Genomic DNA, 27927 nt, shown 5'->3' with positions numbered 1-27927 from the left:
GCATTGAATTGAAAACGTGAGAAGGTTTTACTGGAGATATATTTATCTTATTTTTTTTTTTTTCCAACTTTAATCACTAAAACAATATTGGCATTTTTAAAAATTTGGCACCTTCTCTCGAAATTATAAATTTATAGCATAATCAAGTTTTTGTTGTAACTTTGTGTAGAATAGTATTTTGAATAACATCTACAAGAATGTATTTTGCATGATTTATTTATGAATATATAGGGCTGACACCTGCTCTACAGTTTTCTTTATTCATTAACTGATTTCAGTCATTAGGCTGTGGCTTTGAAACAGTATTCTACATAAGAGAAAACTTTGCTTTTAAAATATTTTCTAAAAACTTATTTTCTGCCAGATTTTTTTCTTCTTAAACATATGTGTACTGAATGTCATATGCATACTTAAATGGTTGTATGCATGTGGTCATATGGATGCAATATGATATTTCTTTACATTATACATAATGCATATTTATTATTGCTTCTATTATACACTCTTTAATCAAAATTTAAATTCAAATAATTTTATATAGTATTTAAATCATTTCATCAACCAGCCTTACTAATGTTATGCACTAACTTATATATATCCGCATGTGTATGTGTGTGTCTGTGTGTGTTGCGTAGTAAAAAGAAATTTTAGCCAATAAATAGGCTTCACACAAATGTCTTTTGCTGGGGTGGGGGTCTTTGATCATCAGAAATGTAAAAGGAATAGATTATAATTTCCAGTTATCATAAACATATTTCTAGATTCTACATATACTTAATTCAATCATGTAGTGAACACTCTTATATGTCTACATTAATAAGTAATTAATGATTCCAGATTTATTAATTATAAACCTCACATACAGTTTGTAAAGTTTGCTTATATATCTGCATAGACATTAATGCCTATAAACATTTTAAGATATGAACGCACATGCGCACACACATGCGTGCATGCACGCACACACATGCATACACACACACACATGCACACACACATTTATCTCAAGCATCATTCTTTTCAAGTTTCACATTTTACATTAATACAGGCATCCTCTGTGTTACCAAAGCATTATGCTCATGAAAATCTTGCGTTAATGTAGAATTCCATAATGTGAAACACATTTTCTGTCTTTGATTTCCATGTAACATGGAAGTCAAAAATAGACTTCACAATACAGAACTCCACAGTTTGGCAAAATTTTCAGGAGTGCAATGCTTGTGCAACATGGGGGTATACATTTACTCACTTTCTTTATTCTGCTAACAATCTGCCTAAATTAAAATAAAATAACTGTGTCTTTTCATACGTATGGTTCTTTGAGGGAAATTATTATATAATGTTGTGTTTCAATAGAAACAAGTCTCAGAATGATATCTTGATTGAAGGAAAGAAAGTAAATAAGGAAAAGAAAAATTAAGAGAATCATATTGTTTTCTAATGTAATTTACTTCCTTTTGATATCAGTTAAGGTGAAATGAGAGAGAACTGATGTGTCAAGGGAAAAGAGAAAGAGAATAGAAAATGGAAAGGACTAAAAGAAAGATCTGTGCTAAAATATGGCATTTCTTCATGACTATTGGGGTCTTTTAATGTTTAATATAGTCAAAGGCAGTGACCTGGCAGAATCGTTAGCAAGCCAGACAAAATGCTGACAACATTTCATCTGACTTTACATTCTGGGATCAAATTTCACTGAGGTCAATCTTGCCTTTCATCCTTTTAAGGTAAAAATAATAAGTACCAGTACACTGGGGTCAATATAAGTACACTGGGTTCGATGTAATTGACTTGCCCCCTCCACTGAAGTTACTGGCCTTGTGCCAAAATTTGAAACCAATATTTAATATTGTCATAGACAACCTGCAACCTTTGGAACTTCCTGAATAGCATTCCTGATAAAAATTTACTTTGAAGCCTACATGATGATGAGCCATGTCTCATGCTTCTCATGCTGCCTGCTTCTCCAAAAAAGTTGCCTATGCCTAATATAATAACTATTGTTTCTCAGTTACTTCTTTTTCTTATTATTACTGTTTATGCACCCAAATTTGTGTGAAGTCTACTAACAGAAGGTTGTATACTTTACAAAGTAGTCATGTGGAAATTTCAATCAGCACATCCATGATTGCAATGATGACAGTGAAGCTATCAAATGAAAAAAGAAAATGATACTTCAGTTGTCTTGATTTTGAATTGATATATTTTATTTCCCACTTTAAATTAAATGGTTCATGAAATATATTTACATGAATAGCATTTTGTGACAAAAATATTTTTTTTTTCTATTCTATTCATATTATGTGATTAAAAATATTTCTGGGTGGAGGTATACATGTATTGATATACACACACACAATGTAAAGAATTCATAACTATTCAACAAAGATATATTACTCTTGTCTTTTGTGTATAATAAGGGTTTACTTAAAATTTACACAATACATCAAGCATATTCACCGTCCTGTTATTTATAAGAATATCTAAAAAGAAATTCATATTTTGATACTATTTAGTTATAATAATAAACAACAAAAAATACATTAGTCTTTTTTTATTTTAGTTCTAGACTTATTTAAATATCTTTTGAAGTGCATACATACATAAACATACACACTTTATATATATATATATATAAAGTTACATTATATATATATATAATTATAATTCATATACATTTATACACACGCACACACCATACGTACATATATACAACAGCTATCCTACATTAGAATTGGTCTTAATGGTTCACTTTTTCTTGTAACAATCATTGTTGCTTAACTTTTTCCCCCCCTTTTAAAAATTATTTTGTGCTAGGACAAAAATGAATATTTTCACATGTGTGTATATATGTGTTTGTATGTATATAAGGGTGTGTGTGAGCATCTGAATACAGATTGTATTATAAAGCTTTTGTAAATATAAGAAAATTATTTTGGGTTATGATAACAGTTTAAGTTTTATATTGGTCATCTAACTGGTGACATTTTCTGTGATAATTTTATTCTGAACATTGATGAGGTGAGATAGTGAAAAGTATGTAATTTATTCCAAATGATAGATTCATAAACATAAAGTGTCAATTTTACCTCATCAGAATCTTAGTTTCTGTAGTTTATTATATTCCTTTAGAATAATCTTGTATTTCTTTTGATATAAGATATAAAAATTAAAATAATTTTTAGTTTAAAGTAATTCATCTGATACAAAGGATATAACAGAAATTTTATGGTCAAAAGGAAAAAAAAGTTGCTATACAGAAAGTTGCATGAGGAAGATTATAGACAAAAATAAATATCTTGAAGCATAACAATTATGGTTCATTAACAGAAGATTTTTCAACTTTAGTGAGAATAGATATATTTTAAAACTTAATAAACAATCAGAAATACACTAGGATGAAAATAAGATAGCATCTTGGAAACAAATTTGCAGAAAAGTAGTGAAAGAGAAATCAAAACTAAAATCCCTGCCCGATGCCAGAAACAAAAGCAAGGTATTAAGTCACTGAAAAGAAGACTGCAACAGAAGTGAAAACATAATATAATAAAAATTACCAGCACTACCAACAACAACAACAATACCAACAACAGCAACTACAAAATCCTGTTCTTCCAAATCTGGTTGATAAAGTGACTGCACTGTCGATAAAGTGTCTTCAACCTAATGAGTCAAGATGAGTATTTATTCAGAAGTAGCATGAAAGTTCCTTTGGCTGACATTTTTTTTTTTATTCACCCAAAATTTTTGAAACTAGGAAGCACCGTAATATTAAATGGCACTTTAAGAATTCATGGAATTTGATACCTTTTTCTTTAGTTCAGTTTACTTATTTTCCAAGTTTGCTTGTCAATTTTATCATCATTTGACTTTTTAGAAGGTTTATTTATTTATTTCTTTTATTCAAATTTGCTCTCTTTTGAAATCTGATTCCTTTGCACTCATTTTGTTTAGAGAGTATGAATCTAATAAACGTGCTAGGTTTAAAATTGAAATTTTCTCTTGATGGTGCTTCCCTTTACAAATTATTTAATTTATTTTTCAATTATAATATATTATTTTTATAGCTTTACTTATAATTTTCATCTTTCTTTTTGTGTCTGAGTGCGTGCACTCTGATGGTATGCGGGCACTTTTCTGTAGTGATTTATCATTTTTAAGTTAAATTCAAGCAGTTTTATATCTCTCATTTACAATTTGTAGATTTTTATTCATTATATTCTGGTAGCAAGTTTTCTTATGCTGTTAGAGCATGACAATATAGTTTGGGCTTCCATCAATCACCCATAATATGTAAAGTGTGCAGCTTTGTGATGCTAAAATAACTTGGAAGATCTTGATGTTTTTAATGCATTATATTAAAAAAAAAAAAACATTTGATAGTCTTAAATATTTATGCATGTTTATATTATTATTATTATTATTATTTTGAATTTTCTAATTAAAACTTCAAGTGGTTTTCTTGTTTCAGAGTTTAAATCAGTTAGATTGATTTTTGATCATAGTATCACAAAATATAAATATGAAAATCAGATAGCCTATAAAATTGTAATATAATAACGATTGTTTAAACAAATGCATTTAGAGAATATAAATTGCTGTAAGTATAATTTAAGACAAGTTGACGGCAAAAGTAAAATGATCAGGGAATTGTTCATTTTTCATAATGCTTTATTGTACTGAAAATTCTTATGACTGAAAGTAAAATACTTTAAAACCCAATACACTAAATAAGAGTTATATTCGTAGGTAATAACTGGAATAGCTAGTATTTCCTTATGATAAGCGCAATAAATGTTACTTTACAGTTTATTAATAAAAAGAAAATGTATTTTTACATTTAAATAATCTTAATAGTATTGCACACAATTCTTTAAGGATAAGGAAATCAGAATGGGTGGGATGTTGGTACCAACCTAATGATTTAAAAATTTAATAGGTTTTGAATAGTTTCACTTTCCAAACAGCCATTTGCGGCACAAATGATATTACTATAAATTAGCCAAGAAATAATGAAGTTAAAGGAAACAAATGTTGAGAAAACAGAGAATACAAAATTTCTTATTCTAATTCAAAATCTTTGAACTTTTTTTTACAAAAAACTATTGACTAATTTTGTATAGTAGCTAACTGAAAATTTTCAAGATTTTGTTAGTTCTAACCATAAGCAACTAAAATGTATATTGTAGCATGAGAAAGATAATACATACAAAAATAAAATGTTAGTATAAAAGTTATGCAAGTTTGTATACCAAGCATAAAATGGACAAAAATATTGGTCTAATATTTTATCCGTATGCTGATAATATTGATGGAAGGCTTGGCTTAGGTTATTGGACTGATAGCATCTTTACTTTTATATATTAGAGATTTGATACTTCTGGTCCAAATTACCAGACTTTACAGATCAATTCTTAATCATTTTCATTATCACATTTATCGCACATCCCAAATACCTTTCTTAGATTTGATATGATTTATTTTACTACAAAATCACTGCAATCTATTGTAGCCAACATCTACATAATGATCTAGAAATGTTTCCTTTAATCTCCTTTTAACTAGTTACATAATCTTATTGATATATTGAAATGAAGTTATGTTATAGAAATCAGTTTGAGAAAGACACATGTATTTCTCTTCTCTGTGTTGGACAGTTTGCAATATATTATGATTGATGAATGCAGCGTTTTTACTCATGACATCAGCGAAACCTTCAATAAACATGAGTTTATTGTCTGAATTGCTTGCCTAGGGGAACCATCTGTCTCTCATCTCTAGGATCTGTGGCTTTCAACCAGATCACACTACTGCAGCATGTGATAACAGAACTCTTTCACATCCACAAATTAAGATAGTAATATTGTATCTGTGAGTCTTTAAATAAATACACATGATCTATCAAGTCAATGCAGCAGTTAATCAGTGAAGTAAATACAACAATTCATATATATCAAGGATATACTGCTATTGATATGTTAAGGACATACATCTGGTATATATCAGTTAAATACAACAATTCTTCAATGTAGTAAATATAACTGATTGGCAAGGAAAACATCTGCAGGTGAGGGAATTCCAAAAAGTCGATGTTTTGTACTGGATAAAAAAACTATACCCAGTGGTTAGTGTGAATGTGAGATAGTTTACAAAAGAGAGGAAAATAAATGAATGAGTCCAGAATGCCTGGGAAGAGGTGGTACGACACCACTTGGCTCCATTATGCAGAAAGCTGAGAGGTGAGACAGCGTTTGTGTAGGCAGGAAATTAGTGTGTGATGGTCAAAGGTTTCATGCTAATCAGTTGAGCGGCCTTCTTCATGGTGGGATGGATGTACTTGTGTGTGAATGTGTGAGTAGTCCCAAATGTAGGAGCAATACTCCATTGTTGATTTAGTCTGAGCTTTATAGACTACGCTTAGGTGTGGAAGGTTAGGGAAGATTGTAGCAAGGTATCATCTATAGAAGAGTGAATGTTGTTGGTGGTGAGGCAAGTAGGTTCTTGATGTATAGAGAGAAAAGTGTGGGGGACAAAATTGCACCCTGGTATACACCAGAGTTGATATATTATGGGTATGAAAGAGCTCTATCACCCCATGCAGTAGTTGTGTGATCTGATTGGAAGCTACAGGTCCAAGAGATGGGAGGATCCTGTAGACAAGCAATTTGGATAAGAAATTCATGCACCTGACATAGTCGAAGGCTTTACTGGTGTTAATGACACTGCATTTACCAAATTTCTTAAGGTTTATAACCTACAACTGAATGATATAGGAAAGTTAATTCCCCAACAGAATTTATTCTATGAGAGCTGTACTGGTGATCATTAAGGAAAGAGAGGGAGATTCAAATTGTTGGAGGAGAATGTTGTTAATGGTTGCCTCCATCATCTTGGAGATATTAGAAGTGAGTGCAATAGCATGGTAACTCACAGATCAACATGGAGCATTCAACAATTGATCTACCAATTAAACACAACAGCTGATTTATCAAGTAAACACAACTGATCTATCAATGACTATCCACAGCTGATTAATTAGTAATATTTGTTCAGGCCTAATTAATGAATGAATTTATTTTCACTTTCCTTTTCAAAGTAGCCCTTTGTAAACTTGTATCTCAACCTCTTGGAAATTCCTCTGTGAAATGTGGTTTACAATGGCAATTTACAAGGAGCAGTTAAATATCAGCTAATGTAGAAGTTCATTGTTGGCAGCCTATGTTGCAGAAAACCATTTTTTACTTCAGAATAAGTACCACCTGACTACTGGAAAGATCTTTATCATGTATGTTTTTTTAGAAATTTAGAGTCCACCATCTCATTGATATTTATAATTTAAGTCATCTTCCTATTCTGTTATGCCTATTGGTAGAGTCAGTACACAGTGATTTCATCACAATGAGCAGTCTATTGTGTACAGTAACTTGTGAGAAATATATAAGGATGTAACAAGCAGCAGCTGTTTAAAAGGGAAAATAAAAAGCTATTAGAACTGAAAGTGAGACACAAAACCAGAGAGAAAGAGAGAGAGTAGTATATTTGGTATTTTATCCTTTATTTTTAAAATCTGGTTAGTAAAGCCTTATTTCTTTTTTCAATCCAGACATATATGGAAGAAACGAACTTATAGCCGCCCTGTTTTCAGGCAAAAGCTTCAGTAAAGTCAAATATCTTTTAAAACCTAATACATTCTAATTCTTCTTCTTAATACAACCTCTATAAAAATTCATTTTTTTATTCATTTTTTCTTTGTGTGGTCAGGGTATCTATACATCTTTACATAAATGGTAATTCAAGGAAATTTCAAGTATTCTATCTTTCTCTAATACATCTTCAGCTCTTTTTTTTTTCTCTTTTTCAAAATTTTATTAAGGATAATGGCTTTGGTTACATAATTTTCCTAAATATTAGAAAAAGGTTTTCAACTTTTATTTCTCACTTTCAATTTTTTATATAATTTTTTCTATTATTTGTTAAGAATTATGCTTGCATGTCTTTGGCGGTACATTTTGTGGTTAAAAGTTAAAAATTTTGTTCCAATCTTGAATCTTGTAGCTTGAAATAATGAATTGAAATTAAAAACCTTTATAACTACATAAATAATATGTGCAAATATTTTAATATGTGCTAGTCCTGAAATTTCAAGTATATTTTGTTAAGTTTCTTAAATTTTGTCATCCTTTTATGAATCAACTATTTTCTAAAAATTACAGCAAACCAAATTACAGTTCATTTGTTATTATGACAAGAAACATTTTTCTGATAATCAGATACTTAATTAAACCATAAGATCTCTGAGAATATCCACTTTGTCTTGTGTGACTCAAAAGTTTCGTTTATGATTTTGAAATCACAAGCATCTAAGAAAACTGGAATATTTTAATCAGGACTTAATACTTAACAGCACTGTTACTTATTTTTCAATATTCATTAAATTTTATGTTCATAGTAAAGAATAAAAATGTTTTGTTATTGAAATACATTTTCCCAAATGTCAACCAGTTTTCTTTTGTAAATGAAATGAGTGCATATCTTCCATTAATGAATTGAAGCAGACAGTGATACTTGCCTGGCCTAAAAATGCACTGCAGTGCTTTTTGTAAGAATCAAAACTATTAGCTATGATTTAAGAGATTAATATCTTACAAGCCTCTGCATTTTAGTCAACAAATATGCAGTCTCTGATTTCTAAAAAACAAATAATAATAAAAAAACATTTCTGAAAAAAACATTGCAATGTACTTTAGCACATAGGTTACTAAAAGCCTAAATGTCCAGATTATAAAACGATTAAGATAGAAAACACTTGTTCTTATATTCTCATAAATACTCTGCCCAAATTTGCAAGTAAATATCAATTTTTAAGATTTGTTATTTAAAGCATGAAATTATTCAAGATTCAGTTAGAACAACATTTTCAAAAGTATTTAAATATTATTTGCATACACACACATGAAAACACATGCTTGTGTTTATGTGGGAGTATGTATACAGGTACATTAAGGTATGTTGAAGCCAAAATAATATTCTGTTTTCTTATAATAACAATTGTCATATTCACTTATTCATAGAGAGGTTTTCTTTATATGGCATCAAAAATCACTTTATTAATATAATTTCTACTTTTCTATTGAATTATTTATATTTCCATATGTTTATTAAAAGCAGTGATAGAAGTTGTAATTGTCGGATATTTGCTTCTTCTACATCCATGAAGAAGAAGCTTTTTTCATACAAGAAATATTCTTTAATATATGATTAAGCTTTCATATTTAAGGAAGAATTTATATTAATTTCAAACTGTCATTCATTTTACAAATCACACGCAAGTGTTTGTATGTGCTGCATACATTTCTTTTCCTGTTGTCTTTAGAACTAGAGATGGTTCTAGTTTATCAGCCCCTTATCTTTTTGCTTTTGCTGGAAGAACTGAACATGAATTTCTTTTTTAACATACATTAGAATCTATTTCTAATAAATGGAGCACATAACAGGCATAACTTTTCTTTAACACATATTAAATTTGACTGTAAGAAATTGTATAATGGAAGTACATTTTCTATTAAAATGTAATTTTATAAAAAAAAAAATACCAAATTTAAAATTTCATAAAATACAAATATAAAAATAAATTTAATATAGCTATTAGTAAATATTAAAATGACACATCCCTGTAGTAAAATATCTTCTTTTGAGTGACCATAAACAAGATGTGCTTCCCCGCACAATGAAAATTTCTGTCCCATTTAGCTTTGGTATGCCCTAAATTTCATGTTGTATGTCTTTGCTAATAGAGGGTGCAAAAGTTTCCAAAATATAACATCTGGTATGGCCTGGTTTTCAGCACAGTAGCAGTAGTCAATAGTGTTTACCCTGCATGGAGTAAGAAAAATGAAATGTGTCTATAAATCTTCTTGGTCTTATACTCATATCACAAGCCCTCATTGAAAGCCTAATATAGTACCATGGAGACTCGATGGTCCTACTTTGAGTTCCAGGTTTATCTCCAAAGAGAAGAATCTTCTTTACATCTGCCATGAAGAAGGACAGCTTTGTTAACTTCAAACTACTCAATTTCTGGATGTTTTGAAGCTTATTACTGGAATACGAGATATATGCTAGGAGTATATTTGATAATGAGTATAGTCAAATATACTTATAGCATATAACGATGATAATTAGTCTTAATTTGAGACAACATTAATGTGTATCTATTTTAGCAGGGCAGATATCATTTAATCAAGTTAATCTTTAAATATGTGATAATTTGAAAGAATATTCATAATAACTGAGTGCAAGAACTGGAAATATCTTGACTTCCAGAATCTGGATGAATTCCCTCCTTTGAATATCCTTAAATGAATGGTGTTTTACTTCAGCTTCTCTAGCTGAAATTTGGTCTCAAATTTTTAACCACTGATGATGTGATTGGATAACTAATTGTTGGTTTAATATTCCCTATTCTGAATTTTTCATTTTTCAATGCTAAATCTGTGGGGTTTTTAATTTTTTCTTTTACTTTCCTAAATATGAAAAATTAAACCACTGTTGAAGAGGTATTTACATATTTTAGGAGTAATTCCAATAAATCTAAATTCTTTAGCTGTAAGCATTTGTGTTCATTATTTTTACATAGTTTGCTATGTCAAAAAAAAAAAACATTTTAAAAACGCTGTTAAGTACTTAAGATGAGTTGTTTACAGCTGTTTATTTTTTTTTTTTTATTTTACAGGTTGCTTATAAAAGCTAAACTTTATAATTATAAAGGAGGGCTTTAGAAAAGGTTATCCATGATAGAATATTCTAGTATATTACACTAACAATTCTGTGAGATTGAAAAATAAATGTTGCTTCTCACATCATTGCTCCTAACTGCATATAGCATATGTATCTTGTATAAGACTTCAGGTAAAAAAAACTATCCTTACTAAATTTGAAATTGAACACTAGGAAAGGGTCCCTATAAGGTAAACGTCTTAAGGAAATCATCAGCTAAGTTTCTTGAAAGTAGGGGATATAGTAGAAACAAAACCACTGAAACAATGCTTGGCTATAAAATTTTACAAGATGTCTTGAGAATAAAACTAGGTTATTACAGCTTCAGTTCTTGGAAAAATTAATGTGGAAATCTTTTAGTTCAGAAAATTTTGAAAAATCTTTACCACCTATAAATGATTTAAGATATAAAAGGGATACCTATAATTCAAGCACTACATCCCATTCAATTCTGATGTAATATTAATAGATTAATACATACCCTGGTTTAACATCCCTTCCTGACTCATGACTGCTTTTAGAGGAGTCCACTCTGTTGCAGTCTTTGGGCCTCCTGATATTTTTCTCCTTTCCCCTCACTAGTTTTAGAGATCCTGAAAAAACTCATGGGTGCTGCATTTCCTCCTTTGACTATGCCATTAAAAAGAAAATGAAATAAAAAAGTAATCTGTAGAGCTGATGTTCCAAATTTGAAATTGAAGAGTATGACATTTATAAGGCATAACTGAAACTCAATAAGCAAAACAAATTTTCTCTATAGTACATAATTATTGGAATAGGTTTATGTAAACTATAGTGAGGTATACAATAGGCTGAAATTTTAAGGAAATTAAAGAAGTAACTTATATATTAACATGCTGCTAATCCATCAGCAAATCTTTTACAAATGTTAATTAACTTTTGGTTCCTTTTAATTTTTGTGAAAACTTAAGAAACAAGCATTATATGGATCATCCCAAGTAGATTAAGATTCTAATATTGAAATTTCAATAAGTATACATAATTCTATCAATTAATTTTTACTAGTAGATGAATAAATTGTGCAATTACAGGCTTTACTTTTGTAAGTTCAATCTGTGATTTGAACTTTGAACCAGATCTTAGGTGAAAATAAGTAATAGGAAATGAAATATATAAATAGGCTGATAGAAAATTAGTCAGCTAAACAGTTTCAATATCAAATACATTAAAAATAATGATAATAATGATAATCAGTATTAAAAGTATGAAATATTGCTTTACAAATTTTGTTATCGTCTTCATTAAATGTTATATTGAAGCTTAACAGATCTTTACTATTCCAAGTTATGAAAATCACACTAATTAACATGATTACTATTTAACAACATATTAATGATTAATAAATTTGTAAATATTTAATACATTGAAATAAAAAATATATATTTGAACTTTTAAAAGGTATTTTTATAATGAATACAAAAGGAAAAACTATTTTGTTACTTTTCTCTCCACAGGTCTGATCCAAAGCTTTTTCGTGATGATGTGGATATAAAATTTAGCAGAACCCTTAATTCTTGCAGAGTCCCTCAGGTAAAATAAGTATTTTAATGGTATAAATCTGTGGTAACAGTCACATTTAAGCACTTTTTTAAAAATAATTTTTTAAGAAAGTATTGAGTTAAATTTGACGTCTGGCACCCATGCCAACGTCGCCTCCCTCATTGGACACGAAACTCAGCTTGCGAAGACTTATTGGGGCAAGCGAAATTGTGATGGACCCTGTGCCCAGCGTCGCCTTTCTGGCACTTGTGCCCGCGGCATGTGTAAGGACTTACGAACGAGATCGTTGCCAGTGCCCCTGGACTGGCTCTTGTACGGGTGGCACATAAAATACACCATTTTGAGCGTGGCCGTTGCCAGTACCGCCTGACTGGTCTTCATGCTGGTGGCACGTAAAAAGCACCCACTACACTCTCTGAGTGGTTGGCGTTAGGAAGGGCATCCAGCCGTAGAAACTCTGCCAAATCAGATTGGAGCCTGGTGTAGTTCTAATGTTGTTATTAGGTCGAGTAAAAAGTAAGCAATGTTTTGAACTATGAAGAATTTGTACCAGAGTTTTGCAGAGTTTTGAATTTTTTGTAAAGCATTTTTTTGCAATTGTCTGATGGTACTTGCCCAAATGCATCAATAAATTAACATTGATATTTTTTTCACTGTTGTTACAATCATCTGAAATGGAACTGTCAAAGCGCAATATTCGAGCAATTTTGCTATTCAACTTCAAAAAAGGACATAAAGCAGCTGAAACTGCTCACAATATCAACGAAACATTTGGTGAGGAAATGACTAGTGAGTGGTCAGCTTAAAAATTGTTTAAACAATTTCATATAGTGGAAACCTGAGCCTTGAAGATCATGAGTGTAGTGGATGCCCATCTGTCATCAATGACAGTCAATTAAAGACCATCATTGAGAAAGATCCACTTAAAACCATTTGAGAACTGGCAAAAGAACTTCAAGTTAGCCAGAAAACTGCCTGCAATCATTTGCATACAATCAGAAAATCAAAAAAGCTTTACAAATGAGTACCACACGATTTGAATGAAAATCAGAAAATGCACAGATAAGAAATTTGTTTGTTGTTTCTTCTCTGTAACCAGACCGATCCATTTCTCGACCATATTTTAACTTGCGATGAAAAATGGATTCTGTACAATAATAAAAAATGTTATTCGCAGTGGTTGGACCAAAATGAAGCACTGAAAACCTTCCCTAAACCCAAACTCTTCAAAAAGAAGGTTATGGTGACTGTTTGGTGGTGTACTGCTGGACTTATCTACTATAACTTCTTAAAACCTGGAAAAACCATTACTGCAGAAAGATATTGCCATGAAATTGCCAAAATGAATGGAAACTGCTACTCTTCCATCCCAGACTGGTCAACAGAAGAGGGCCAATCAGTCTCCATGACAATGGTCAGCCACACATTTCACTAATGACACTTCAGAAGTTGAAGGAATTGGGCTCCAAAGTCCTCCCCACCCAGCTTATTTGCCAGATCTTTCTCCTACCGACTACCACTTTTTCAAGCACCTTGATGGTTTCCTGTGAGAGGAGTTCAAAAATCAAACCGATGCTGAAAGTGCATTCAAAGGGTTCATCAGTTCCAGAACTCCAGATTTTTATGTTACTGGAATAAGCAAACTTGTAACTTGTTGGCAAAAATGTGTTGATTGTAATAGTACTTACTTTGAGGAATGAAATTTCTGCATTGTTGAAATATATTGAGATGAATTTCATGTTTCAAAACGTTACTTACTTACTTTTTATTCAGCCTGATATCTTTAGCAAAGCATTGTATCCTTGAGCAAGATGCTTTATTTCACATTGCACCAGTCCACTTGGCTGGCTAAAATGAGTAGTACCCATATTTCAAAGGGCCAACCTTTTCACACTCTGTACCATGTGAAATGTCCCTGATAACTATGTTAAAGGTATGTCTGTGGAGTGCTCATCCACTTTCACATTAATTTCACTAGTAGGCTGTTCCATTGATTGAATCAACTGGAACCCTCGTAATCATAACCAACTGAGTAACACATTTTAAAAATTAATTTATCAATTATTGGTAATCTTTTAAAGATACTAGCATATCTATCTTAGTCAGTTTTGCATTAATCATTTTAACTCTAAAAATCATTTCAGTTTTCATATGATAATGTATTGCGTGCCATTGTTTTTGGTCAAAATTATTTGAGACTTTAACAAATATAATCAAAAATATTTTTATAAATACTTGTGATGATGTATAGAAAATGATTTATTGTTATTTAAGTTAAAAATAGGAATTCCAAGGAAGTCTGTAGGGTTTATTTTTTTTGTTTCTGATTTCAGATTCGACATGCCACCGTTGACCGCCTTCTTGATCGATTAACAGATCTGCGATTTCTTAGTATTGATTTTCTCAACACATTTCTACTCACATATAAAGTGTTCACTACAGGTTATACTGTCCTTGAAGCACTAAGAAAAGTATATCGAAATCCAGACTGCTGTGGAAACTTAGAAGCAATTTCACAGTAAGTATCCACATGTTATGTAAGTTCTTATAGCAAACTATATTATTTCTGGGATATAAATGATAATTTTTTTTTATTAGGAAAAAGCTGTAAATTATGATGCCTGTTTTATAATAATATTCCTAAACAATTAAGGTGGCAAGTTTGCAGAATTGTTGGCATGCCAGGCAAAATGCTTAGCAGAATTTTGTCCATCTTTACTTTCTGAGTTCGTATTCTGCCTAAGTTGTTTTTGCTTTCCGTCCTTTCAGGGTTGATGAAATAAGTACCAGTTCAGGTCTGGGATCGATGTAATCAACTTGTGCTCTCTCTCAAAATTGCTGGCCTTGTGCTAAAATTTGAAACCAGTATTCCTGATCAATTGTTAGGAATCATAAATAAGTACATCATTCTCTTAGAAATTCTTCAGATACACCTTTCTTTTGAGGATGACTTCTCCAGTACAAAATTTATTGTATTTCAATTAAAACTTTAGGGCAGAGGTCCTCAACCACCATGCTGTGGATCATTTGAAATCTATCTATCTATCTATCTATATATATATATATATATATATATATATATGTGCATAACTTGTTTTAAATCTCTGAGTGGAAGCCCTACAGACACCTGTCTACTTATCTTCTCCGTCTAACAGTACTGAATAGTAAAGTTTATTTGCCAACATAATGTGACAGCCCTATATAAGAATGATGTTACTGTTATTTAGCCCCAGGAAAACATCTTTTCCTGTTGGCTACTGGCACACAGTCTGTGCCCATATAGTATATGCAAGGGAGATCATCACTCCCATCTGTAGCCTTATGTGATACTTATAGATCTAGGTTTGTGGGTAGTTACCTGTCATCAGTGTATACTGTATCTATATATACCATGCTTGTATTGACCTTTCAAGCCAAGTGAGACCATAGTTATGGCCAATACCAGTGTCAGGTCAATGGCATCCATGCAGATGGCACATTAAAAGCACCCACTACACACTCAGAGTGGTTGGCATTAGGAAGGACATCCAGCTATAGGAACCTTGCCAAATCAGATTGGTACCTGGTGCAGCCCACTTGATTACCAGTTTTCAATCAAACCATCCAACCCATGCCAGCATGGAAAGCGGACTTTAAATGATGATGATGATTCTATATATATTTGTGTTTGTGTGTGTGAATAGCCAGTATAAGATCATGAAAATATCTGTCTGCAAATCCTTTTCATCATTGGCATCTTTTGGGGTCAAGAATTTGGTTACATTGAATTTATCTGTGTTTTAAGATAGTTTTAAAAGCCTATTTCTGACCTAAAAGAATGCTAAAAATAAAAACATGAGAATTAGAACAAAGCTGAGTTTATGTCTCCTTGATGCCAGCTTGTTTCCTACCATTAATGTCTCTTTCTGTCAGCCTCCACTCTGCAGTTACTTTCACACAAGTTCCATCAAGTGTGACATTTTCTCTTTCATAGATGATGATCAGATGCATCAACATGCTTGGAGGAAACATTACTATTATAGTTGCTGAATGCTAACTCCATTTGTTCTTTGTGTTGCCATCTCAGAGATTCTTTTGGATTTGTTTCTAATTGTAATTCTCTATATATAAGCATCTTCAGCAGTTGATGATGCGAAATTCTTTGAATATGGCCTACTCATTGCAGCTGGTGATGTAACAGTTCTGCTTCAATGTTTTTGAGTCTTGTTCGATAAAATTTTTGTTATTTGTAAAATGATGAAGGGTCTTGCTGATTGAATGAGGTAGTTGTGTGGAAGGGTCATTCTTGTTGCTCTCTTCTGCTTAGTGACCTCCAATACAGTAGGATGTTGTGAATGTTTGCACAAAATGGTTAACAGCTTTGTTTAATGAAAATGTTCAGATTGGTTTGTACTTTTTACAGCTCTCCAAGAAGGTTGTGAGAACAATCACTTTGGAAACCATCAAGTTCATGCATGTCTTGATTTTTAGCAACAGAAAATTTTGAAAATACATTTATGCAAAAGTATGCTTGTATACAAACATGCAAGAAAATAATTCTAATTTGGAATGCTGAATCTTAAAGCAGATAAAGCTATAAATAATAAATTTGACGTCATGTTACTTAGTTTGGTTTGAAATAAAGAACTTGATTAGCTTAATAATCCCAACTTAATCCCGGGCAAAGCCGGGCTATACTGCTAGTCTATAATAAAAGCGAAATTTTGTCTGTCCATTTGGGACTCCTGTATCTCAGCCTACATTTGCTCTACATAGACATATTATACCATTTTGGAATCAGGATGGTCCCAGAATTGAAAATCTGCCCTTCATTTGGCTCTTGAACATCCAGCATTGGGATCTGATTTAAAAGCATTTCGGTTGCTTTTTCTTGTAGGTAAAGCTTGGCTGATTCACGCCATCATGGTGGCATTTGTCAGATGATGTGAGAGACCAAGGGGGTGACAGATGACATTTGCTTCATTATTTTTACATCGAGATAAGAACTTTGGGACAAATTGGCCAACAGTTGGAATTCAACTTGGGACTGGAACAATAGAATGATTGCATTACAGAATTAATTCTAATCCGTCTTTAACCTGTGACCAAACACCACTGGGGCTTATAGTCATTATGGACATATTATAATCATGCTATTTAGCTCTCTTTAGTTTTGGGCCACAAGCCCAATTAGCCCTCTGCAGGAGCCAGCTTAGAAGTCCACACAGTGTGTGGCTTTTAAGTTAATATATAATAAAGCTATTTACATACTATTATTTATAGCTATATCTGGTCTGAAATTCACCATTCCAAAAAAGAATTATTTCACATTCTCTTGAAGTTTATAAATTCTTATGGCACAAGAAAATATTGAAATAGCTTTTGTTTGTTTTGAATTATTTTTCTGTATAATTTATTCTGTACTGACTTATCATAATTTATTTCTTATACTAGTATGAACGATCAAGATGGCTATCAAGAAGGTCATGATAATACGGTTCAATTCAGTGGAAGCCCTCCAGACTCCCGTCTACTTATCCGACCTCAGCCGAATGGCCGTCGAATCAGCACGGGCTGTATGAGAACAGAGATCACAGGTGATAGTAGACAAGTGGCTGCTGACAAAGCTACCGTTCCTGCAGCACCCCCATGCACTCCCAGTGCATTTCACAAATGTAAGTACAAGATGCAAGAACAGTTTTATTCACCCTGCCTTCTTTTTTGTTGTTGTTAGTATTATTAGTTACTGATAATACTACTATCTTTAGTAATACTATCTATACTTTATGAAAGGTGCAATGGAGGAGGGTTCACATTTAGATGTTCCAGACGTACATAAGAAGTGACTGACCAGGACATATTTGGAAACAAAATTTATGGATGTCGAGCCTCTTTGTGGTTGCTCAGTATGCTTGAAATAGAAGCAAATTTCCCTTAAATCACATCATAGATATAGAAGAATACACTAGATAATGTAGCTCCAGATACAATGTACCTAAGCCTAAGACAAAATGGTTACATTTGGAACATCCTATTTGGATTAAACAACAATTAAAAATTTTTGGATTTTACAGCCAGTTCACTTCATATGATAATTTCTTTTACACAGTAGCATACATAGGGCATAGTGGAGGAGAGTTAGAGTAAGAATATTTGAAGCTAAGTTAAGAGAATAGTGATAGATCACAAAACATTATTACCTCTGTTAACAACAATGGGTTTTTCTCTTTCCATACATAATACAGAGTTTATGAGGCATGCATGAAGAGCAAAGAGTAAGCCTCTGAAGGTTAGAGAGAGATTATTGTATATTACTCTTTTACTCTTTTACTTGTTTCAGTCATTTGACTGTGACCATGCTGGAGCACCGCCTTTAGTCGAGCAAATCGACCCCAGGACTTATTCTTTGTAAGCCTAGTACTTATTTTATCGGTCTCTATTGCCAAACCACTAAGTTATGGGGATGTAAACACACCAGCATCTGTTGTCATGCAATGTTGGCGGGGACAAACACAGCCACACAAACACACACACACACACATATATACATATATACGACAGGATTCTTTCAGTTTCCATCTATCAAATCCACTCACAAAGCTTTGGTCGGCCTGAGGCTATAGTAGAAGACACTTGCCCAAGGTGCCACGCAGTGGGACTGAACCCGGAACCATGTGGTTGGTAAGCAAGCTACTTACCACACAGCCACTCCTGCGCCTATATTGAGGAAAACATAAAATTATCTTATTAGGTTGAAAAGAATTGATAGTTATAAATTTATAATCATAACCATAATTTTCTATATTCAGGCATTCTTAAAATGCAAAACTATTTTTACCAAAGAAAAACAAAATTATAACTAAGAAAGAAATTAAATAAATCAAAAGTAAATATTAGTATTGCTGTATTTCCCTTTAATTTAAGATTAGGAAATTTTAAGTCATTGTCATCATCATCATCATTTAATGTGCGTTTTCCATGCTGGCATGGGTTTGATGATTTGACAGGAACTGGCAAGCCAGAGAAGAAGCTTTGTTGTCTACTTTGACATGGTTTCTACAGCTGGATGACCTTCCTAATGCCACACCACTTCACAGATTGTATTGGGTGCTTTCAATGGAATATAGATAGTGGTTTATGAATTAAAAATTTTTAAATTAACTAAAAGAAGGGAAGTTACATGGTTTCCTAGTGAAATCTATAACTACATATTAATGCTACTGGAACAGTAAGGTCACTATTCTTTTATTGTTAATATTAAACACAGTTATTGGAATGTTGTAGACTGTAGTATGTGTAATAATTGTCGCTGCTATCATTTCATGTCTGCTTTTCATGCTGGCATGAGTTGGACAGTTCAACAAGATCCAAGCACTCAAAAAGCCATGGCTTGCTCCCGTGTCTTAATTTTGGCTTGGTTTCTACAACTAAATACTCTTCCTAATACTGATCACTTTATAGAGTATGCTGGGTGCTTTTTTTGAGGCCATGGCATTAGGGAGATAACCATGCAAGTTGTAAGACTAGAGAGCCCCTTTAACTGAATGGGCTTTTAGTAGAGAGAGATGTGGCTATTTTCTTGTTGAGAGATTGAAGTATGTCAGAAGGGACACAAACAGGTTTGTTGTAGTAGACAGGATACATAGTAACCCTGACATATGAGGGTGGATTGGAGTTATGGGTGTGGATCAAGAAAGAGAGACAATGATATTGGTGTCAAGGTGCCATGGTCCTCTAGGCGATTAGAAGAGCGTGTAGGAGTATAAGATCAAGAAAGGTGGATGGTTAAAGGTTGCAAGAGTGGTGAGGGAGTGAGAAATGTTTAGAGATAAATGTAGGGTAAATATTATTGCATTCATTATAGTGTGAGATAAAATGCCTTGTGGTATTTGTTCTGGTTATTTGTGTTCTCAGTCCTAATGTAATGAATTAAGTTTTTTGCTTGATTTAATGCCATCACCAATACACTTTGGGTGCTTTTAGTAGAGCTCACTCTATTGCAAGCATTTTGGGACCAGATCACCTGTTTGAGGATAACTTACTCTCTTTCATTCACCGTTCTCAGAAGTCCTGCAAAATAAAGAGTCCTGGGTACTGTTCATACTTCCGTAAATGGTAAAAAAAAATAACAAAAAGAAGTAAATAGAAGGTTTTTTCAGTGTAATTTTAAATAATATTATGCATTCAATGAGCTTTCTATCCCATGTTAAAGAAAACTATTGTTTAGTTTACTGAAAATAACTGCTTATCAGAATGATACAATACTTTTGTTTGTTAGGGGCAAATGTCTTTGTCATAGCCAAGTTGTGCAAAGCATCTGAATAGATAGAAGCTGTGGAAGTCTTTTGGATTACCTATGACAGTTATTCAAATGCACAGACAGCATTGTCACACTTGTGCTGATTCTGCCTGAGAATTATGTTTAGGGTATCCGTGGAATACTCAACCACTAAATGTTAATTTAATGTGTTAGGTGCACAGGTGATTAAACAATTGAGTGCTTGTCATGAAAACTAACAGAGGACCCCTTCAAGTGTTGTATTTTAGTTTAAAAAATAAGATCCAATCCTATACTACAAAGATATACAGGAATAAACCACCTCATGAGAATTTGTGATCAAACCAATCAAAATACAATGTATGTCTAGTTTTTATAAACACTTAATCTGTAAAGTTGTGGTTAACTGAAAAATTATAATCTTATTTACAACTTGTCTCAGATTTAATACATATATTAATGTTTCATATTTTATTATGATTAATTTTCAAGATAAGATGATTTATTACTATAATTTTTTATCATTAATTTATTACTAAACCATTGCTCATTTCTTTCTTTTATTCAGATCGTGGTGGTGATTCTACAGAAAGTGAAGAAAGCCAATCGGAAATATCTTCCTATCTTAAACCCTCCAGGCCCAAGTTAGCGCCAATTGCTTCATGTGAAACTTTATATGATCATGAAATTCCTATTATCACAACGTCTGATGATGTCTTCCTGAAGGAGTCGAAAGCTGTTATGGAAAATTATCCAATTTCACTAAAGGACTGTGATGAATTGGAGAATGAGAAGCATGCTAAGCTTTTGGCTCCTTCAACCACACCTGTGTATGTTTCATCATCAGAAACATTATATGACGGGCTCACTCACGCTACACTGAGTTCTACTCCAAGTACAGACACTTTAACCCCTAAATCAATGAAAGTCAGCCCGGCTACTTCCCCCATAAGCCCTTCCAGACAATTTGTGCCAAACAAATTAATAAGCGATAGTTTTCTTGGACAAACAGTCAGCTCATCATCAGGCCTTACAAGTCCTCGGAAGTTTGTGCCAATCAATGTCGGTGACTCGAGATTATCAAGGCCATCTACTCCAGTAAAAAGTGGCACACCAATTTCATCTCCAGTTAGTAGTCCCCGAAAGAGTCTACCGATGAAACAAGTGGAGTTCTATACTCGGCCATCAACCCCAGTGAAAGCTACTGGCAGTTTACATAGCCTTGATTCAATCTCATGTTCTTCGATTGAGAGTCCAACCAAGGCTTTTACTGCCAAAATGACGTCCTCCCCAAGTAAAACCCCAGTACTATCAGCCTCCCCAAGACACATGCAGTCTCCAAGAGGCTCAGTTGTTAGATCTCCAACATCGAGTCCAAAGCTCCGCCGTGCCCCATCTCCAATCCTTGGTTACAGTTACTCTTCTCCAAACATGATAGTACCCAACATGAAAAATATATGTAAGTCACTTCTAATTTTGCTTTGTATTTTAAATAATGTTAGCTGAGTACAGAGCATAAAAGAAATTATTGAACAACAAGAGAACAAGAATTACATAATTCCTGTTCCCTTGTCACTCAATAATTTGTGTGTGCATGCATGTATGTGAGGATTTGCAAGATTGTGGTTTTGATTCCTAGACCAGGTGGTTCATTGTGTTTTTGAGCAAAACACTTCATTTCACATTTATCTGCAATGACTTTGACATCTGATGTGTGGCACATTGTTCACCTGTACAGGCAATGTTGATCTGGTGGAGAGAGTGAGCTAATGTATACTATAAACAAAATCATCTGTGCAGGTTGTTCATCAAAGACATGTGAAACCTCATCTCTTGTCTGTGACAAGATGGTCCTCTATATGTGTGTGTGATATAGTAATAATAGAGTTTTAGTATTATCAGGACAATTACAAATTACATGAGGCTGCATGGCCTAGTGGTTAGTGTATTGCTCTCACAATCACAAGATCATGGTTTCAATTCCTAGACTGGATAGTGCATTGTGTTCTTGAGCAAAACACTTCATCTCACATGACTCTGCAGCCACTTTGACACCTGACGTGTGGTACACCATACACCTGTTCAGTCAATGTTGATTTGATGGAGGGAGTGAACTAATATATGACACATTTGATCACTATAAAAGAATCATTTGTGCAGGTCATTTGGCAAAAGCTAAATGCTCATACATTGCCTTCGACAAGAGAGTCCATCATGAATTGCAAATGTCAATTCTTCCTGACACTTATCATAAATTTTAAGTTTTCATTACAATATAATTCTTTCTACGATTTCTTGTTGTCTATCACAAATGTACATTACTACTCAATTTGTAATCGAGACTTTGTAAATATGTATGTTTCATCTGATGCAAGTAATCATCTGCAGAGTCTTTTTCATGGTATTATTTAAAACTATATATTTCAGTAGTATTTTACAATGATTGCACCGTACCTAATTTTCACAACAGGTTGCTGTTCTTTAACCATATTCCTAAGAAATGTAGCGTCCACTACTCATATATTGAGGCATTACTGTATCTACAATGATACAGGTTAACTAGTGGTCTGACCTCAGCCTTGTAGATGTCCACAGTATTCTGGTTACATGACAGAAACTATGCAGTGGTTATATGATAGAGAGAGTATGATGAAAAAATGGTGGGAGGGTGCACAGAGATAAAATATCAGTGTGTTTAAAGGCATAAATAATACTAGCAGAAAGTCCTCCCTCTTGGCAGATTTCTGGTAGTCGCTAAATGATATCTATACATTTTATTCCCAATTTGTCTAACTTTTCTGATAAGTTCCATCTAATTTTCTTTTGTATCCTTTATTTCTCTAAAGGAAATAAATTTAGAATAAATACATTTAAAATAATACCAAGCACTTAAAGACAGCATTAGAATTTATGAAGAAATCAGGTATTATGTTGACTTAACTTAGCTATGCTAATCTTTCACTTTTAAATTAACTAACTGGCAACCCATCCTCTATGTGGTCTTTTAGTGTGCTAGAAATAGCAGGATCATGTGGGTATCTTCCAAAGGCTCGTAGCATTCCTAACAACCATACCAACAAATTCACCTCAAATAATTTTTGCTTTTTTTAAAAATTATCCTGGTGTCTTTGGAAAATCTCATTTTATTGACAATTAGGCATTTGACCAATTCTGGAAGGGAAATATTGGAATAGTCCTCAAAAGTAAATTGTTTTTCAGCATAATTGTAATCTGCATCATTAAAATGTGAAAGTTATGAAGAAACAAAGTCAAGTCACAGACATTAACGAAAACTTAAGAGTCTGGAAAAAAACACCAATCCTGCTCCCAGACCCAGATACCAAAGAATCATATAGAAAGACAGGAGTGACACTAATTCATATTTTTATTTTGAAACCGACAAAACGTCTGATTAATACTTGTGGGGAGGAAGATATTTATACATACACGCATACATACAACACCTATCTTTTAAGAAATATATTTACTAATATTGTATATTTCTAGTTTCCAGCAAAAGAGGTAGTGCAGAAGCTGAATCAATTTCAACTCCCAGAAGCAGTTTTGCCCAGGCAGATGGTTCACCCCCGCAGGCTAGAGCGGGAACTGTAGTTACGTCGTCACGCCAGTCAAAACGGCGGTATGTATCAGATTACAAAATGTTGTAGAATATAAAGTAAATACAAATTAAGATATTTTACTGTGACATCCTTTTTGAGCTAAGGATAATTTAAAATGTGTTTAAAGTTTTTTAATTGTATGTTCATTTGTTAAATTATGTTAAGTTTTAAAAGTATAGGGTGGTCCGAAAGTCTTGTCACCCTCTACCAAAATGTAATAAGAGCAATAGAGGAACAATATAATAATATCAAACACATGTGCTGGTTTTTGTATATTCCCTTTCATTGACACCGGCACACATTGAGAAGGTCTGTACAAGCACCAACAGCTTCATAAAGTATCATACAGGACATGGCACCACATCATTTTGGGCCACGAAAATGAAGGTGTTCATACAGACCTTCTCTATGTGTGACAGTGTCAATGAAAGCGAATATAGTAAAACCAATACATGTTTTTGATATTATTATATTGTTCCTCTATTGTTCTTATTACTTTTCGGTAGCGGGTGACAAGGCTTTCAGACCACCCTATACATATCTACTAAACAAATCCAGTGGCATAGAAACTATAGTTATTGCTTGAACTTGTTGAAATTCACATGACCCTGATCCTCCAACCAGCTCTACCTTCCATGACACGTGGCAGTTCCCTGTAACATCCAGTGTCATCTGTTAACTGATTGACCTATGTCTTTGCAAAGAGACAAAAGCATTTTCAATCATGTTGTGGTATCCAAAGTACAGTGTTGCTAACGGACTCTTCCTTATTTCTCTAAGACATCTGTTGACAGGAGAAACTGACAACTACAATGCCTGTTCCACTGTTGTACAAGCAATTGTAGATATAAACACACACACACACACACACACACACACACACGGTGGTTGTTTTAGTTTCAATCTATCAAATCCACTCACAAGGTTTTGATTAATTTAGGGCTATAGTAGAAGACACTTGTCAGATTCCATGCAGTGAGACTGAACATGAAACCATGTGGCTGGAAAGTGAACTTTTCAACCATAGCCATTCCTGTGCCTATAGGCTTTGACTAGCCTAGGGCTATAATTGAAGACCCTCACCTAAGGTGTCATGCAGTGGGGCTGAACCCAAAACCACATGGTTGAGAAGTGAACTTCTCAATCATAGAACCATTTCTGCTCCTGGTTTCAATTTAGTTTCTAAAACTAATAAGCTCAGTTTGTATTAAAGAATCATATTTCTGAAAATTCAAATCAGTCAATAAAATATATCGAAGTATTTTAGTATGAATTTATATGAAAATATATCACATCTCAGATTTCCACAATTTCAGAACTTCCTGATTGTCACTGAAATCTTACTTTTGCCAAATTTCTTATTTTACTTAACAAGAACATTAATAACAGTGTATTATTTATTATATCTCATCTATTTTTCTGATTATTTGTAATTGTTTTTGAATTTAGATCCAGTTCTTCTGCAGCTACCACTGCATTTGCTGCTGCAACTGCAGGTTCAACAAATCCACTCGATCACCCAAAAGGAAGCCGGCAATATTTAAATCCAGGTAAGGAAACAAAAGTGTTCTATATTTATTTTTGCATAAAATTCTAAGTAATATGAAGACAAGAGCAGAATCTAAATTACACAATAAAAAAAATTATAATAATGGGTGTCCGATAAAGGTTTTTAACCCTTTCGTTACTGTATTTATTTTGAGATGCTCTGTGTTTCTTTCAATTACTTTAAATATAACAGAGAATTTAGTAAAATAACTTGGTTATCATTCAGCTAGTGTTAGGAACATAAATTGTGACTAAGGTTTGGTGGAAGATTTTAATTCAGAACTTATGAAAACAAGACATTTGTACTCAGAGCCAGAGCCGGTTTCAGCCGGTTTGGTAACGAAAGGGTTAAATATATTAGTCCAAAGATAATGAATAGACACAAAACATCTTCTAGAATAGAAATGTTCTAGGTTTAGGTGAAAGTAGTCTGCTTTCAGAACAGAGATGATTTTTTTTTTTCAAATTAAATCATTAGGCACAATACATTCATACAAATCCTGAATGTCATAACTATATACAAAAAATATATTATAATTCATAGATTAAGATGATATATAAAAGATTTTAGAATGGGAGTGTTCAAGGTTTAGATGATGGTAGTGTACTTAATAATTTAATTTGGAAAAAAAATATCTTATACTTGAAACTGCTCTCTAGCGTGAATGAAGAGAAATTCCCATATACTCAACATACTACAGCTGGTTATCACAAAACTCAGTTACTAAATCTATTTTAATAATATACTGAAACTAATCTGAATTCATAACAATATAGTGTTCTTAATTAAGTCAAGTCACCCTTGTTTTAGTTGGTTGGTTATTTCTATTTTGTGTAGTTAGCAGCAGGTAAAGCATCTAGCTGTTAAAAACAAATACTCAGAAAAACCGAGACCTCTGGAGATATGCTGTGACTGCAAAGACCCAGCAAATAATGTGAGTGCACGGCTGTATCCTACACCAGTTTTGCATAACCAGCTCCAGCCCATTCAAAAGTACTTTGGATCGTAGAGCGACATACTGTGCTTGAGGAGACCTATTGAGTCAAGTACATCAACATCAAAATGAAGATCAAATGGAAATTGTAGTTGTGATACCCGTGCCGGTGGCACATAAAAAGCACCATCCAAACATGGCCGATGCCAGTGGCACGTAAAAAGCACCCACTACACACCCGGAGTGGTTGGTGTTAGGAAGGGCATCAAGCTGTAGAAACACTGCCAGATCAGACTGGAGCCTGGTGCAGCCTCCTGGCTTCCCAGACCTCAGTCAAACCATCCAACCCATGCTAGCATGGAAAACGGACGTTAAATGATGATGATGATGATGTACTGAGATATACAACACATTCCAGCTGGAATAGAAAAGAGAAAGTGATATAAAACTACTTAAAAGTAATATGCCAATGTTGCTCTCTTTATGTAAAAAGTATTCCACAAGTTCTTTTCAATAAAGTTTATATAGTCCTTTGTAGATTTATCTCAACAGAAATATATGTTAAAACTAAAAAGCTTAGGATTTAGCCATTTAACTCATTTTTAACACTACGGAGAGAAAAAAATAAAACAACTTAGTCAGTTACTGTGGGTACAATCTGAAGAAATCTAAAAAAATTTTGAATATGCAAAATGTTTGGACTGGGCATTACAAAGGATTTATGCTTATCTTTTTGTTGAATATAAGAGTTTTCTGATCAATCATTATGCAAGAGTTTATGCCTTTTACCATAGGAAAAGAAATGCAGGAATATCATATACAATTAATCTTTCCTTTGATATCTGTTCAAATTAACTCCTTCTATGCTTTCTTTGTCTTTGTTTTAACCTCAATACCATCTATTACTTAGTTACAATATCCTCGTTTTCACACCTATTTTCTTTGGAGAATCAAATAGTTAGCAAGGATCTATTATTTATCTTGTTTCTCTCCATGAAATTCAATTGAATCCAGTTGTTGTCTTAAATTCATACTTATTAATTTTCTAAGCTTCCTAAATTCATTGCTCTTTTAAAAATTACGATTTATGCATTGTTGTCTCTCAAATATTTAAAATCTACAATTAAGAGCCCTATCTACTCGCTGGCGGTACCTACCCACCCCTACCCATTTTCCTTTATTCAAAAATTCTTATCGCTCCTTAAAATTATGGCTTTTAAGTGTTGATTTCTCAGCCCAAGAATTACAGCGTGATGTGCTGCTTGACTGG

General features: G+C 32.9%; 1 protein-coding gene across 4 annotated transcripts in view; it reads left to right on the top strand.

Annotated features, from left to right (window-relative positions):
• LOC106876029 (ras-specific guanine nucleotide-releasing factor 2) overlaps positions 1–27927 on the top strand; it is a 563899-nt gene that overhangs the window by 507979 nt on the left and 27993 nt on the right. For 3 of the 4 annotated variants that reach the window (XR_008266647.1, XM_052976037.1, XM_052976029.1), the window contains 7 exons: positions 7604–7657; positions 12252–12327; positions 14631–14815; positions 17731–17951; positions 21123–22013; positions 24062–24194; positions 25624–25724. Coding sequence is in view for 3 of the 4 variants with exons in the window: in XM_052976037.1 (XP_052831997.1) it covers positions 7604–7657; positions 12252–12327; positions 14631–14815; positions 17731–17951; positions 21123–22013; positions 24062–24194; positions 25624–25724 (1661 nt within the window). In the remaining variant the exon portion in view is untranslated. The remainder of the gene's footprint in view (positions 1–7603; positions 7658–12251; positions 12328–14630; positions 14816–17730; positions 17952–21122; positions 22014–24061; positions 24195–25623; positions 25725–27927) is intronic. The other variant, XM_014924405.2, reaches the window with a different exon arrangement.

Source organism: Octopus bimaculoides, chromosome 2, assembly GCF_001194135.2.
Source record: "Octopus bimaculoides isolate UCB-OBI-ISO-001 chromosome 2, ASM119413v2, whole genome shotgun sequence".
Taxonomy (NCBI): Eukaryota; Metazoa; Mollusca; class Cephalopoda; order Octopoda; family Octopodidae; genus Octopus; species Octopus bimaculoides.
This window is presented reverse-complemented; position numbering and strand designations above follow the sequence as displayed.